The 14571-nt window shown below is 31.7% G+C and overlaps 2 protein-coding genes across 6 annotated transcripts in view; one reads left to right on the top strand and one right to left on the bottom strand.

Moving 5' to 3' along the window:
* LOC126747097 (uncharacterized) overlaps positions 1–14571 on the bottom strand; it is a 326191-nt gene that overhangs the window by 10654 nt on the left and 300966 nt on the right. The gene's annotated exons all lie outside the window — the stretch shown is intronic.
* Positions 1–14571, top strand: part of LOC126747041 (protein boule-like) — a 69406-nt gene that overhangs the window by 3384 nt on the left and 51451 nt on the right. For 4 of the 5 annotated variants that reach the window (XM_050455531.1, XM_050455548.1, XM_050455526.1 and 1 more), the window contains exon 2: positions 7076–7321. In XM_050455531.1, the coding sequence (XP_050311488.1) occupies positions 7108–7321 (214 nt within the window). In that variant the 5' untranslated portion in view covers positions 7076–7107. Of the gene's footprint in view, positions 1–7053; positions 7322–14571 lie in introns of all 5 variants that reach the window. The other variant, XM_050455540.1, reaches the window with a different exon arrangement.

The raw sequence follows: 14571 nt of genomic DNA, 5'->3' as shown, positions 1-14571 counted from the left end.
TGTGTGCGGCCAGACAGGTATGACTTCAACCACCCCAAAGCCACTCCCCTAAATCCATAAAAATCAAGCTTTGACAGCAGTATTCCATGATCCACACAATCAAAGGCCTTGGACAGATCACAGAACACCGCTGCTGCAGCCTCCTTGGAGTTCATAGATAGATACACATTCTCCAAGAATCTGAAAATGGCATCCTGCGTGCCCTTAGATGACTGAAATCCATACTGATTAGGGGACAGCACATTGTATTTGGTCAAAAAAGAGACAATTCTCTTTTTTTTTTTTTTTTTTTTATTATCATATTCTTTATCATATTTTTAAACTCAAAAAAATATGTATTTAAATGAAAAAATACATAGTTATTCTCTATTTAACAGTCTTTAGAAATAATTTTAACAACATATTTATGTTTGAAAATGAATTAATAGTTCATCATCAGAACTGTATGAATTAACCAATGAACTATCAAATCAAATTAAAATCTGTGATGCATGATCCAGTGCTACAGCAATTGATGCCATACAAGCTAATAAATCAACAGTATTCATTGTGAGATCAGTGTCATTAATGTTTTTATTATTCTACTATCAATAGCATCTTTGTTATCTTGACAAAGTTGGACAAGGATACCTGTACTATCAAGCTAACATCTATTTGCATCTTGCATCATATTCCATCTTGCTTCTTCGGGTATCACAAGGTTTTTTCCTCTGGCTTCTTTGTAAAGAGGAGCTGTAATATGATTATTTTTTAAGCATTTTATTACTCTATGGATGGGCTAATTTCAGGAAGATTAAGATCTGTTGCCAATAAATTAACAAAAATTGTGCTGAACAGCAATATTGAAGGATATTGATTTCACTTATGAGATTACTGCACATTTTTTGTACATTTGTAGCATTGTCTATCTTTTAACTTTTACTTGAAAACTTTTTTCTGCAAGATCTGTTGCAATATCCTTCAGATTTTCAGAGGTGTGTGAAGTAACACCCGTATCTACAGTGTTGATTAAAATCAATTCCCCATTTGCTGTAACAATACTTACTGCAGCATAAAACTCTTAGCGGCGCCTAATTTAGTTGGTAAAAAAATACCTAGCGGAGCCAAAATATTTTTTTTATGAATTTTTATATTTTTTTTTGTAAAATTGTAGTAATTTAATACATTAGTAATAATAAAAAAATTAATATCTGCCAATCAGTTTTTTGTTAAATTTGAATAATTTGGTGGATCATATTGTGGACCACTGCGACACAAAATAAAAAAACTAAGAGTAAGATAACAAATTTATTTAAAAACTCATACAAACTTGGGTACTAAAAATTACGGTGCATGATATCTTTGGAAACACTCTTTCCCAAGCACAAAGGGACTTTACATATGGAACATACCCAATCCGTCCTTACTGGGTTAGCCTTAGTGCTCCAAAGCGCGCATCTTCTTCTGGTACTCCTTGTAGGTTGATGAGCAGATGACTGCTGTCTTATCTGTAAGGGTACGTAAGGTTTGTATTTTTTTATTTCAACATCTGATGGTGCAACCAAATTTCTCTATCGATTCACAAGCATTTCTGAGATTAAACCATTTATGACACTTCATCTAAAATCTTTAGCAGACATTTCATAGCAGACTTTCTTTTCAGTGTTCCTACATCTTCTTGCTGATGAAAATTTGTACCCCCTTTTGATTGGTTTTTTTGGCATGTACTGCTTAAGGCTACTATGACCCTTAAATTTAATCATTGACTACTACAACTACTTGATTAGGAATTAGACATTTTTCAAAGTTATGAGTTAACAGTTCTAGCATAGGGCGAATTTTATAGAGCTTATCATAGTCTGGGGAAGATTTTGGAGGCATCAGAGAATTATTATTCAGATGGAGATGACTCAAGAGCCATCCAAATCTTTTTTGGGTCATTACTGAGCTAATAAAAGCATCATGCAATTCGGGAGAAGTTGACCAATAATCCTTATAGCTGGGACTACGTTTTATAAACCCATTAACAAATTTATGCCCAGAAAAGCATTAATTTCACACTGATTTGTAGGGACATAGCTTTTCCCAGTTGAAAGTTTTTCCTGCTCGGCATAAAGATTTGTTTGAAACACTAAAGTATCAGTAAATTCCTTAGTAATAAACAGTTCAAAAATCATATACGGTGTTGGATCATTAATGTCTGATAAACTGAGGAATTCCAGAAGGTTCGGTAAATTAAGGAAGAGGATCCGGTCTATGAACATTAGCCCAAACAGGAACCACTGTTGTTGTAGTTTGGAAAGAGGGATATTATCACTTGGATCTTCCTTTTCAAAAACCAGCAGATCTTCTTCCATATAGAACTAAAGTTTCGTCTTCTATATCGGACGAGTCCATATCAATTTCTGACTCAGACTCCGAAGGCAGTGTATCGACATAAAATGTGTCGATTTGTGTGTTGACTTCATCATAAGTCAAACCTCCTACCATCTTAAATGGCAATGGCTCCATACCTGCAAGAAAATATTGTATAGGTATTTTATAATTAGTGAAACTCAATATTCTAAGTGGAGCGGTGGTAGTAAAAAAGGACCACATAAAAACAATGTTTTTTACATATATTTATTAGTTCAACATACTAATAAATATATGTAAATTAAATATCTATACTTACTGGAATGATGTAAGCTATCACTTTTAGCAGGATCTAATAGTATTTATCAATTTAGACACAGATAACTAACTTTTGTTTATTTTAATCTCAAATTTAATTCGTAACAGGTGTGCAAATTTTGTGCTTCGGCAGCGTATTGCAAAGCAACATCAAAATATGATCTATTTTTTGAACCACCGAGCCTTTAAACCATTAGTCAGGTTGGTTTAAATTTTCAACCATGAATACTTAAAGAGTTAAAGGGCTCATTGTGGACAACTATCTAATGACATTAATAATTTTTCTTTACCTTTGTATGATGTTGCTTTGTCGTCCTGTATACGATTTTGTTGGCAAATAAAGGACATTATTATTATTATTATTATTATTATTATTACTCTTGTTTTGTCTCCTCATATACAGTGTCTAAATGAGGACCTCCAACTTGATATCCAGAAGGGCCTTTGTAACCCGGATGTAAGATAGAACACATTTTTCTTTAATTCACCATGATCTGCATGGTTATACACAGGAGCTAAGGTTTGATATATTGACCTCTGAGCTCGTTTCTTCTTTTCAATATCATACCTAACTTTATATTTTTGTTATTGAACTTGAAAAGAGGGGAAATCTAAACTCCTGGACAAAATTATCACACCACTTGATTTTTAGAGATTTTTTTTTTTAATAAAGATAAAAAAATGAATAATAAGCATTGTTAACTATGCATTATTTATTAACAAAACAAGATTTATGTAACTAAATTCAATACAAGGAAAAAAAAATCAATTTTCACTTAACTTCAATTTTGATACAAAAATAAAACAATATACCCAAGAAAAACAATAATGAATTCTTAATATTGTGTATTGCCACCTCTAGCTGCATTGAAGTTTTTGTGGCAGCTATTATACCTTAAATAAATTATTGCATTTAGATTAGATTAATTATAACAAAAGGCGTTTTTATATATAGATTTAAGTTTATACTTCTTCTAAATACATGAACAAACTTATTTTCAACTTTCAATAATTCAGCTTATGAGATAGACATTTTTAAATTATTTTTTTTTTGAAATAGTGACATAATACTCGATCAAATAAGTAAATAATTCATATTAAGAGTTTAAATGTCCACTAGTTCTCTCTATTGGTACAGTTTGGATGTTTTGTCACCAATGAGAGAAAATTGTTTATTTATTTATTCATAGGTACATTTAATAGTATTGCACTCTTACACAAATCAATAATTATAAAATGAAATGCCATCACATAAATCTAACAAATATAATATGACTTAAAATTATTTATGTCTAAAATTACTCAAAACTAATAATGGAACTAAAAATAACACACAACACAAAACATAAATCAATTAGGTCACAGGACGTCAGCGAGGTTGGTACTCCTCAAATAAATACAATTAATTTCTAAGCAGGTATTCCTTAATCTGGGCTTTAAATGCAAAAATGGACAGATTCCTTGCAGCAACACATTCAAAAACTGTACTCAATTGTAACAAAAAGCCATTGTTCATGGTATAGCATGAATATCTGCATGCCTCATAAATTTTTCAGCATTTTCACTAACAAATAGGAGGCATAAGAGAATTCTCAGCACAAGACAGGGTAACAATTCTCAGTTTTCTGAAATATAAACTTTAGCACTCTTTATAGTTCAGATTAGCAGTTAGTCTTATACATCTGCATTGTAAAGCAAATATTTTGAATATTTGAGCAGAGTGATCCCAATTAATATAGAATAGTACATTATTCAGATCTGGAAGTATCCAAAATATGCAGGCCTAAGCACACTACCTGAAACTAATGTCAACAAATTTGGTATTAGGTATCTTTGATATTTGGTATTATAAATCTTGATAATCTAAATGAGAGTGCCCCAACTTAGGACTGCTAGGTCAATTGGGAATCCAGAGTTACTCCAAGAAAAGTTACAACTTCATCTAATTCAAAATTCTTCACCTAATTCAAAAGTACCTTTATTGCCCTAAACAGAGTTATTGATAAAGCTTTATTTCATCTAAGTCAGTAAAACTTTGAACATTAATTTTTTTTTCTAATACATATTTGTCCCATAATTTTTAATTAGTCTTTAATAGTGAACAATTTCAAAGAGTACCCTAGCAGAGAGACCTAGGAGTAATTTATGATCCAACTTTTTCATTTTCTAAACACATTTTATCTAAAGTAGAAAATGCACAAAAAATTTCTGGATTTATTGTTAGAACTACCAAGGAGCTAAGTGTTGATGTGAGCCTTCATCTTTTTGATAGATTAGTTTTGGCAATCTTGGAATGTGGCTCCATTATTTGGTCTCTTCAGTACAGTATCTGGGTGGCAATGATTAAAGGCGTTCAGAGGAGGTTTTTGAAGTGCATGTATTTTAGGAAATTTGGTATATATCCTCAGAGAGGCTCTGATAATGATCAGTTGTTGCAGGTTTTTTGGTAGACATAAACTTTAGGTCTCTGGGTAACAGAAGAATTGGAATATTCTTGTGCAGTCTTTTCAAAATACTGAAAAACAAAATAGATTGTCCTGAAATTCTTTAGCTTTAAACAAAATTAACCCCTCGCCATCCATTAGTATTTTATCCATGAACCAACCTTTATACAAATTCTCCCATTTATAAACTTGTCAATATTTTAACTTATCTGCTTCCGATATTGACATTGATTCAACTAGTCCGAATCAGTTTAAAAAAATAATACTAAATAAACTGAAACAGAACTAAACTGATCAGTAATGTGTTGGGTATTTGTTATTGTATTTTATTAGTGTGGATAATTTTTGCGTTATTATATAATCTAATGAAAGATTTAACTTTTCTTATTTAAAGAGGAAGGTAATTGAACATTTTCTTACCCATGTAAATAAAACAACTTTTCACTTGCTCTGAATGTGATATGAGCAACTGAATATGAGTTCCAAACAAACTGCCTCCTACAATTTCCTGCTTGTGCTTTTGCACAAAAAAGATGGTGACAAGATTCACTATACCCTACAAAGGGTTCTAATTGCTCTGTCATCCAGAAACTGTTGACCATGACTACAATCTATTCAGGCTAGGTCATAAAAGAGCCCTGAGGAATTCCCCACTGAAATAGGGACTTTTCAATAGCTATAATAATTATTTATTTATGTCCCAAAGCAGGATTCAAATTCACATATTATGAGTAATTAATTTTACAAATTATTCCTTCAAGTCAGTATATAATACATAAAATCAAGCATAAAAGTCAGTAAAACCAGTTATTATTAACACACAATATAAAATTGAAATACAAACATTTAAAATTTATGCATATAAAATTTATCACAATAAACTTCACTAAATTAAATGTTAAGATATAAATCTTAAACCTAAAATAGTCCTATATTTACATTATAATCTAAAAATTTATTAAAACTATAGAAGCTATTTCTGAGCAAAAAGTTTCTTACTCTTGAGCCATAACATGGAGAGGCAAGATCCCTAATTTCCGCAGGTAGTTTATTATAAAACAAAGGCGCATAATAGTGTTCTCTGAAGCCTTAGGAACCCAATTCTGATCCCACCACCGCACCTTGTATCATGACTATGACATGTGTTGTTCAGGATGTATTGTTGCTGGTTTTTATGCGCATAAATAAGACATTTATATATATATCTTGATGGAATCGTCGTTAGAATGTTTAGGTCACAGAAAGTTAGTTTAATATTCTCCCAATATCCCTTACCAGCAATAACTTTAATGGCCCTCCTCTGTAGAGAAAATATGGGAGCCGCAGGGCAGGAGTGTCCCCATGTTAGTATAGCATAAGTTGCTATTGATTGGAATATAGCATGGTTGAAATAATCTATGACGAGGAAGAATTTTTACTAAATTTCGCAAAGGATATATATATTTCTAGACTTTTTTATAGCCGTTTTATCAACATGCACTTCAAAAGTCAACACTCCTAGAAATGTAACTCTGGATTTGCCTCAGGAACTCGTCTGAGACCGATAAAAACCCTAACAGTCTTATCACTATTCAATGATAGTCTGTTTGCAACAAATCACTCTTGAAGCAGACCCTCAGTCCGCTAAGCAGACAATAACAGGCTCTCAAGATACTTTTCATTCCTGGCTATGGTTGTGTCATCAGCAAAACGCCACATTTTAAATGAAGACCCAATAACTCAGAACATGTATTATGCAAATTTAATTGCCTTGGATTTGAAAAAAAATCAATAAAGATTACCTTAACTAAAACTTAATTTATGGTCCCTTTGTCATGATAAAGCCATATTCTGTGTCATTCTGATTACTCTCTAAGATCATTCCACTAAGTAAGAATTTCTAGTGTGCATTATGAGAACCTGAGAAAAATGTTATTACCATAGGGTTGATATCCTGTCTAGCACACATTTTTTTTAGATAATTGACCATTTTTTACTAGGAATAGTTGCAAGGCAACTCCCTCAACCCGTCATGTCCAGTGGCGGTGCCAGTACAGGAACAATGACACAACAACAACCACAACAGAACGCCCTACCGCAGACGAACGGCACCTCAGGCCCCCCCGGAGGCAAGAAAATGCAGCTCTCTGGTGGAAGTTCTGGGGCACCCACTCCCGCCGGTACTCCAGTACAAAATGGGGGACAACATGGACCCAGTCCTCCTCCATTGGCCGCTCCTAAATTTGGTAAGAATAGATATAGATTTTTTCTATTTATTTAGCCTCCTTTAATACACGAAATAAATGTTATTACATTTAAAGAGTGAATTGAAAGAAGTCGTCCATTATCTCCAAGAGAGTTACGTAACGAGAGAAAAAATAAAAAACACCTCAAAAAAAACTAACTATTCCTCCTACTAAACTTTTTATATGTCACAAAGGTTACGTGTTTCGCTAATAAAGCATTATCGGATCTACAATATACAGAAAAACACGCGTAATTACAATAAAACCCTACACTAAAACAAAATCAACCTGCCAAGTACTGACAAATAAAATTTCAAAGCGGAGAATACCAACATATTTTATAATAAAAAACAATAACATGGCACAGAGATTTAACAAAAATATAAAAAGGAAAAACGTGACTTGTGTAGTATCTGAACCCACACTCTAAATTTAATCTCAGTGAAATACCAGACCGTTAACCACTGAGCCCTGCTTATAAATATGAGAGTCAAAGTCATGTATGCATATCATGAGCAGAAACAGGAGGTTAGATAAGATTATAAGTCCTGACTCAAAGGTGAAAACATCATTAACGCATTCCAAAATTGGACTCTTTTTGGCTTTGGTGACCATCTTGTCTAAGAGATCCAACTTTCTACCTTTAGGGCACTTGTGAACAATGGAAGCATTTTCAGGGATGGAAAAGCTATGACCCGTTGATATTAAATGGTTAGCAAAAGCTGACTTAGTTTCTGTGGTATTGGTGTCCCTGAACTTATTAACGAGGCTTAGATGTGCCTGTACCCTTGTAGATACTCTCCTCCCTGATGTCCCACATAAACAGCAGGGCAATCCCCACAATTGAGACAATATATACGCGATTTGGATAGAGGGTCACTTTCATCCAACGTCTTTACTAGGTTCTTTCTTAGCGAGTTAATCATTTTGAAAGCTATGGAAAGGTTGAAAGGCTTAAAAAATTTGCTAGTTGTTGAGTAATGCCGCCGAAATAACTAAAGGATCTGAAATTGTTATTGATGATGATGTTGCTCAGTGGGTGGACGATGTGATAGGACAAATTAATGTTTTTTTTATGTTTACTGAAAAATTATTGTTTGCAGCAATTGTTTCTATAATATTATGTTCTTTCTGAAAAGCGTCTTTGAACAGAGGTCATTTAGGTTTAAAAGTAAAAACGTTATTCACACACACGAAATTAGGGCTCTTTCTAGATTTTGTAATTTCTATTTTCTTCAGAAGGTTTCAAGCTTCCTACCTTGCACTCATGCATTCATGAAGCATTTCATCTCCCACCCCTGGAGAAATATTATGTGTAAAGGCCATCAAATGGTTAGCAAACGTTGATTTGGTATCAATAACGTTGGTATTTTTATATTTTTCAAAAAACGCTACGTGTTTCTTAATGCGTGTAGAGATTTTCCTACCAGATTGGCCAATGTATACTGCGTTGCAATCCCCGCACTTTAAGAAGTTTATTCTTTAAAGTGCGGAGTAAAATAAATAGTGTGAAATGTGTGTATGGCTTTTAAAGGTATTTTAATGTTTTTTATGTAAGTTTTTAGTTTTGTTTTAAGTAATATTTCTAATTTTAGGCCTGATGATGCTCTGGCTAGAACAAAACACGTGTAGCCTGTAATTATGTGTTGTGACACAATGACTTTGTGTTTTCGTCAATTTTGTATATTGGTCTCTTAAAGAATAATGGATGAGATTTTTGCAAATATCAAGCACAAGTTCGGTGCATTATAAAAGAAGGGTATTTCAAAATGACTCTCAGAGTCTTCTCCTCTTCTGTATCTCAGATAAAAAACGGTAAAACATTGAATTAAAGGCTGCATATTTGTGTTGACAAGGGGAATTTGAGTTAAATTGAATTATATTATCTGTTGCAGAAGGTTTGCGACATAAAGAGTAATAAATGTTAGCGAAAGTATAGGTTAATTACAGAACTTTAAAAGGCAATTTCTAAGTTATTCTGGTACTAAAGTTAATAAAATAAACAGTTATCATTTCAGTATTAATTCTATTTTTGATATCAATAATTTTCAACCCTTATAATGAAACACAAATTATTAATCATAATATAATTTTTTTTAATTGTTTTGATTTCTTTAATGTCAGAATTCATATCCTAGCCAATAGGATCCCAGCTCATTCTTCTATATCCCCACTAAAACCATTTCTGGCGCGAAAATCTTTGACCTCTAGGAGTCTTGAAGAACAAGCCTTTGAAGAAGGTTAAGTTCTTGGCATTTTTGCTGGTTTTACTCCAATGAAAAGTTTAAAACTCACCTTTTTGAATATTTTATTTCGTGGATACTAAATGCCATACTGCAATAGTGCGGGATTATAAGTGGTGTAGTTATATCCCAACTTTTTTAAGATTCTTTGTTTAGTGTCTAGTTTTGTGTTCTCAAGAAAGTAAGATCATCACTGTTAAACTGACCCACCCTGGGTCCTCCATCTCAATCATGCAGCCCTCTTGGAGCCAGGTTTGATCAATGTTTGTGATGTATAGTGAACCATGCAGTCAGTAAACCACCTAACCAGTAAACCAAGGTCCTGTAGTATATTATACTAAATACTAACCTCAAAAATACATTTTATCACCCTCATTATTAGATTTCACTACTACACTGTTGTTTTGAATAGTTTCATAATAATTAAGCATACATTAGTCATTTCATTATAATAAACCATATAGATCTCCTTGTAAACTGGATAAATCCCTAGGCCTATTTCGAAAGTACTCACGCGAACCTTTAGCCCCAAATAACAGAATATGAGGTTTTACCATTGATATAGACACTATATTTAGGAAGGGCAACATAACTTGTTTTTAAAGTAACAAGTTTGATTATTAACTTTTCTTTTAATATAGATTCACTTGAATGCATTGCAGAACTAAAGCTTTTCTTTTATGTTTATATTAAATTTTAAAAGATAACCTAACTTTCTAAGTTAGACAAGGGACTTTTAGTGTTAGCCCATGAGTTTTAAGGTGCTCTTTTACCACAGCTGTAATTTAATAGCCAAAGTAAAGGGTTAATATTTATTTTATTGTTAATTTATTAACACTTGTACATAATATAAGGGGCAATATAATTGGTTGTATTTATAAATTTCCCTGTCTGTTTTTCCTTGTGAGATTTTCTTTCAGGTTTATAGGTATAGTGCTTTTAGTAATTTCCTGTTTTCTTGGTCATCAGAGTTTTCTTATCCATCTCGGATAAAATAGGTGGCGCTTATTTTTTATTGAACTCTTGTTGAATCCACGCCACTCTACCAAAGTGGTTAGTGCTAGTTGGCTTCCCTTTGAAAAGATCCCCTAAGCCGTCACCTCTATAGTAAGTCTCCCTCCTCTCTTCCTCTTTCCCTTGGTTTCCTTGTTTCTATTTTCTAACCCTCGCTTCCCATACTTTTACACTCCTTTTCCTTCCTGTTACTACCCATCTGTCCATCCAAATTTCGTTAAGTCTATCCAAGTAAATAAATACTTTTTTTTGTATTTAACAATGTGTAATATCTAAACTAAACCTTGGCAAAATCGAACAATTAAAAAAAACGCTATACAACTAAATAAAATTTTAAGACTTGTTTTAAATGCATCATTTATTTGTTTCACAAAAGAATTTAAAAAGTCTATATCACAACTAATTATTACATTCTTCTAAAATCTTTTTTATTAATCTTACTAGTAGAGAACAGTCTATTGTTATTTATTTTAATGTATTTTTAGAAGATGATATTTTATAGATTATTTAATTCTTTCTAACTGTGATTATGTTCGCGATTTGGGATAATATCATAAAGTCATTTAAAATCTCTTGGTTTTATTATAAGAGCTATATCAGACTCCACTAGTATATCAAGTAGAATAATGTTATTTAATTCCCTAATAAAATCGCGATTACTTTATACGGCTCCACTCTGGTATCCAAACTATACTGTTCACATTGTTAGACTTCAATTTGTTCAACGTAAATTTCTGAAACATATCGCTTTTAAAACTGATGGAATTTATTCGGAACAAGGATACGATCAGCACTTGTTACTCAGCAGATTCAATATGCTTTCCCTTCATCAGGAAACCATCTGTGCAGGTTTGATTTTTCTTTTCAAATTGTGTAATGGTCGTATTAACTGCCTGGAATTGCAAGCAGCTCTACACTTTGTTGTGCCTTACATTAATGCTAAAAAACAAAACATTTTTTACTTACAAACACATAGCGCAAATTTAGCAAAGAAAGAGCCTTTATACAGAGCATGCTTTTGGTTTAACTTGGTCCATTTGAGTCTGGATGTCTATCTCTTTAATCTGTCTTCTCGTCATTTAAAAAAATTATTGTTAAATAATATCGTAAACCTATTTAGTTAATATGCCTCTTGTATATTTTTTTTCTTCTTGAACATATTTTGTGATTACCTATTAGTTATATATGATTATTGTTATTTTTCATGATATATGAATTGTTATTACTTATTGTATTTTTATATATTGTCTTAGTGATTAGGTTTAGATTCCTGTTAGACAATAAATATATTTGAATTTGAATTAATATTACTTCTAAGAAAGCACTTTTTATATTTAATGTCATTTACAACATAAAAGATAAAAAGGACTGAATGCCAATTGGTCCTATTATCCAGTCACTAAATTTTAAGACAAGTTAACATAGCTTTATAGGAAATCCTGTATATATAGAACATCTGAGATACATCATAGATATATATAGAACATCTGATATAAAATAAAGGAATCTTCAAAATCATTTTTGAACCTTTCTTTCAGCTTGTGGTGCCCATTTAATAGAGGTATATTCCAAGTGATTTGTTAAATTTCTTCTTGAGTTTTATAATCAAATATGCCCAAAATTAATATGCTTGTTTAAAAAAATATCTCACTGAATTGCTCAAAATGTAACCAATATAAGTGGTATATCAAGTGTCTCTCTAGTCTAGTCAACAGAATATTAATTTTATTGCTTTGCCTTGGGTTCTTGATTTATTATACTCATTTAGTAAACATTTAGATGATTTTAAATAATCATTTTTTGCTTATTTTGTTAATGATCTTCCACTCATATGCACAACATGCATGATCTATTGATATACAAACATGCATTTTTTATTTGATTTTTTAAATTAAAGAATAGGCAGTGATTGAACATTAATTTGTACAACATTAAAAAATTTAATTTCCTAGTAACCTCTCATTCTAACACATTGCTAGCTTCCAGTAAGTAGGAACTGCATCAGACCTAGTTCTTGTTTTATACAAATGTATATCACCATAAGTATGCTACAGCTCTAAATTCTGTCTAATATAAAGCAGCCATTTAAAATGCCTGACAAGAGATCAAACGAAATTTGAAGTAATATTTATATTTTTAAGGGTTTGATCTGTTTACGTATTTCTAGAATTATTGTTACCCGCCATCAAGCTTTTCCTCATTTGTGGCAGAGTTGATAAAGTTGTTGTTTGAACTTTCGTTGATTCAAGGGATTTTCGTTAAGCTTTTTGCAAGTTACATTCTTAAAGGTTATCTTTATTTGTTTGAGTTTATCATTAACCAATTTTAATTATTTATTTAGTTTTTTATTAATTCACAAACTGATCACAAAAGCACAATAAGCAAAAAATAAAAAATCAAACTAATATACCTAATTTTACAAATAAATGAACCTTAAATATAAATTTACACATCAATTACATACAGAATTATATATACAAAAAAAGTACACACAAGACACCTCAGTAAAACATGTTACATGTAACATATTAGATGCAATCAAAAACTGAATATTTTCTTGACTTTATGTAAAATTGCTAGAGGAAAATTCATTTAAATTATAAATTGGGTTTTTGCAAAGAAAATTAAAAAAAATTCACTTTAAAGGGTTTTGGATTTTCAGTCTTTTTGAGTTCAGTTGGCCAGGTGATTATATATTTTTAATGGCATAATATAGGAATTTCTATTAGTGACAGGTAAACGGAAAGCAGGTATATTTATAGTAAAATTGTCACTCGATTTTTGTGAATGTACAAAAAACCTTGCAGAACATAAGCGGAAATAATTGTAACCATGCTTAGACTGGAAAATAGTTGACAACAGATTTTCCTTCAGCATTTAAAGAGCATTGTTTTGATGATTTTTTGTTGTGAAATTAGCACTTAATTTATTCTTGTGAAATTACCTCAAGATACTCTGGCATAATTTAACAATGAATAAACATGAGCATAATAATAGGACATAACAATTTTTTTGTCAACAACGCTTCTCAAATAACAAAGTTATGAGTAGCAGGCTTACTAAATACTCAGCACATTATCAATCATAATTCCCAGTAACTTTTTATAGCCTTCCTGACTTATATCCCCACCATCAATATTTAAAACTACGTCAGATTCATTAATGCAAGTGCTAAACAGCATTACCTAAGAATTCGTCAGATTTAATAGGAGCTCACTATCTTTGCAAAAATCAATCACCCGCTCAATGCATAATCTTGTCAAATGTCAATTCAAAAACTACCTGATACACTAGAAGTCATATCATCAGCACATAATAATAAATAATACATAATAGTAAATAGCACATAATAGTAAAATAGTGGAACCTATAGTATAATCAAACAATGTAAGGCTGCAAATCCTTCCAAAAGTTATTGAATAACACTTCGGAACATTTCAAACTAAACCATTAAGGATGCACCATTCACATTTGAACTAATAGAGAAAAACAACTTTAAATCGTCAGCAAATAATAAAAATTCACAATATATTGAAACAGACTTGTCCACATCAGAATTATAGACAAGAAATAACCGAGGTCCTAACACATTTTGCTGGGAACCCTAACAATATTTGGCAAATCGGATTTTCTTAGCCATCTATTGATGAAACAACTTTCTGTTTTCTATTATTGTGGTATTTCGTATCCAACCCATTTCAGTGGAATACACTCCATAATTATCCAGTTTTTTTAATAAAATAGAATGATTCACCAAATCAGATGCTCATAAATAATCAAAGAAGTCTCCCAGCTGAACCTCTAGCACCTGCAGTTTAGCAGTCTTCTGAAGCAAAACTGCTCAAGTTGAATTTTATTTTTATTTAGGTAGCTGCTAAGCCTGTTATAAAATACTTTTTCATATACTTTAGAAAAAGCAGTCAAAATTGAAATTGGCCTGCAATTTTTCAATCATATTGATATTATCCATGTATAGGTCCAAACAATGGACAC

The sequence above is a fragment of the Anthonomus grandis genome, chromosome 2, assembly GCF_022605725.1.
Source record: "Anthonomus grandis grandis chromosome 2, icAntGran1.3, whole genome shotgun sequence".
NCBI lineage: Eukaryota > Metazoa > Arthropoda > Insecta > Coleoptera > Curculionidae > Anthonomus > Anthonomus grandis.
Note: the sequence above shows the minus strand (reverse complement) of the source record. Positions and strands in the feature narration are given on the sequence as shown.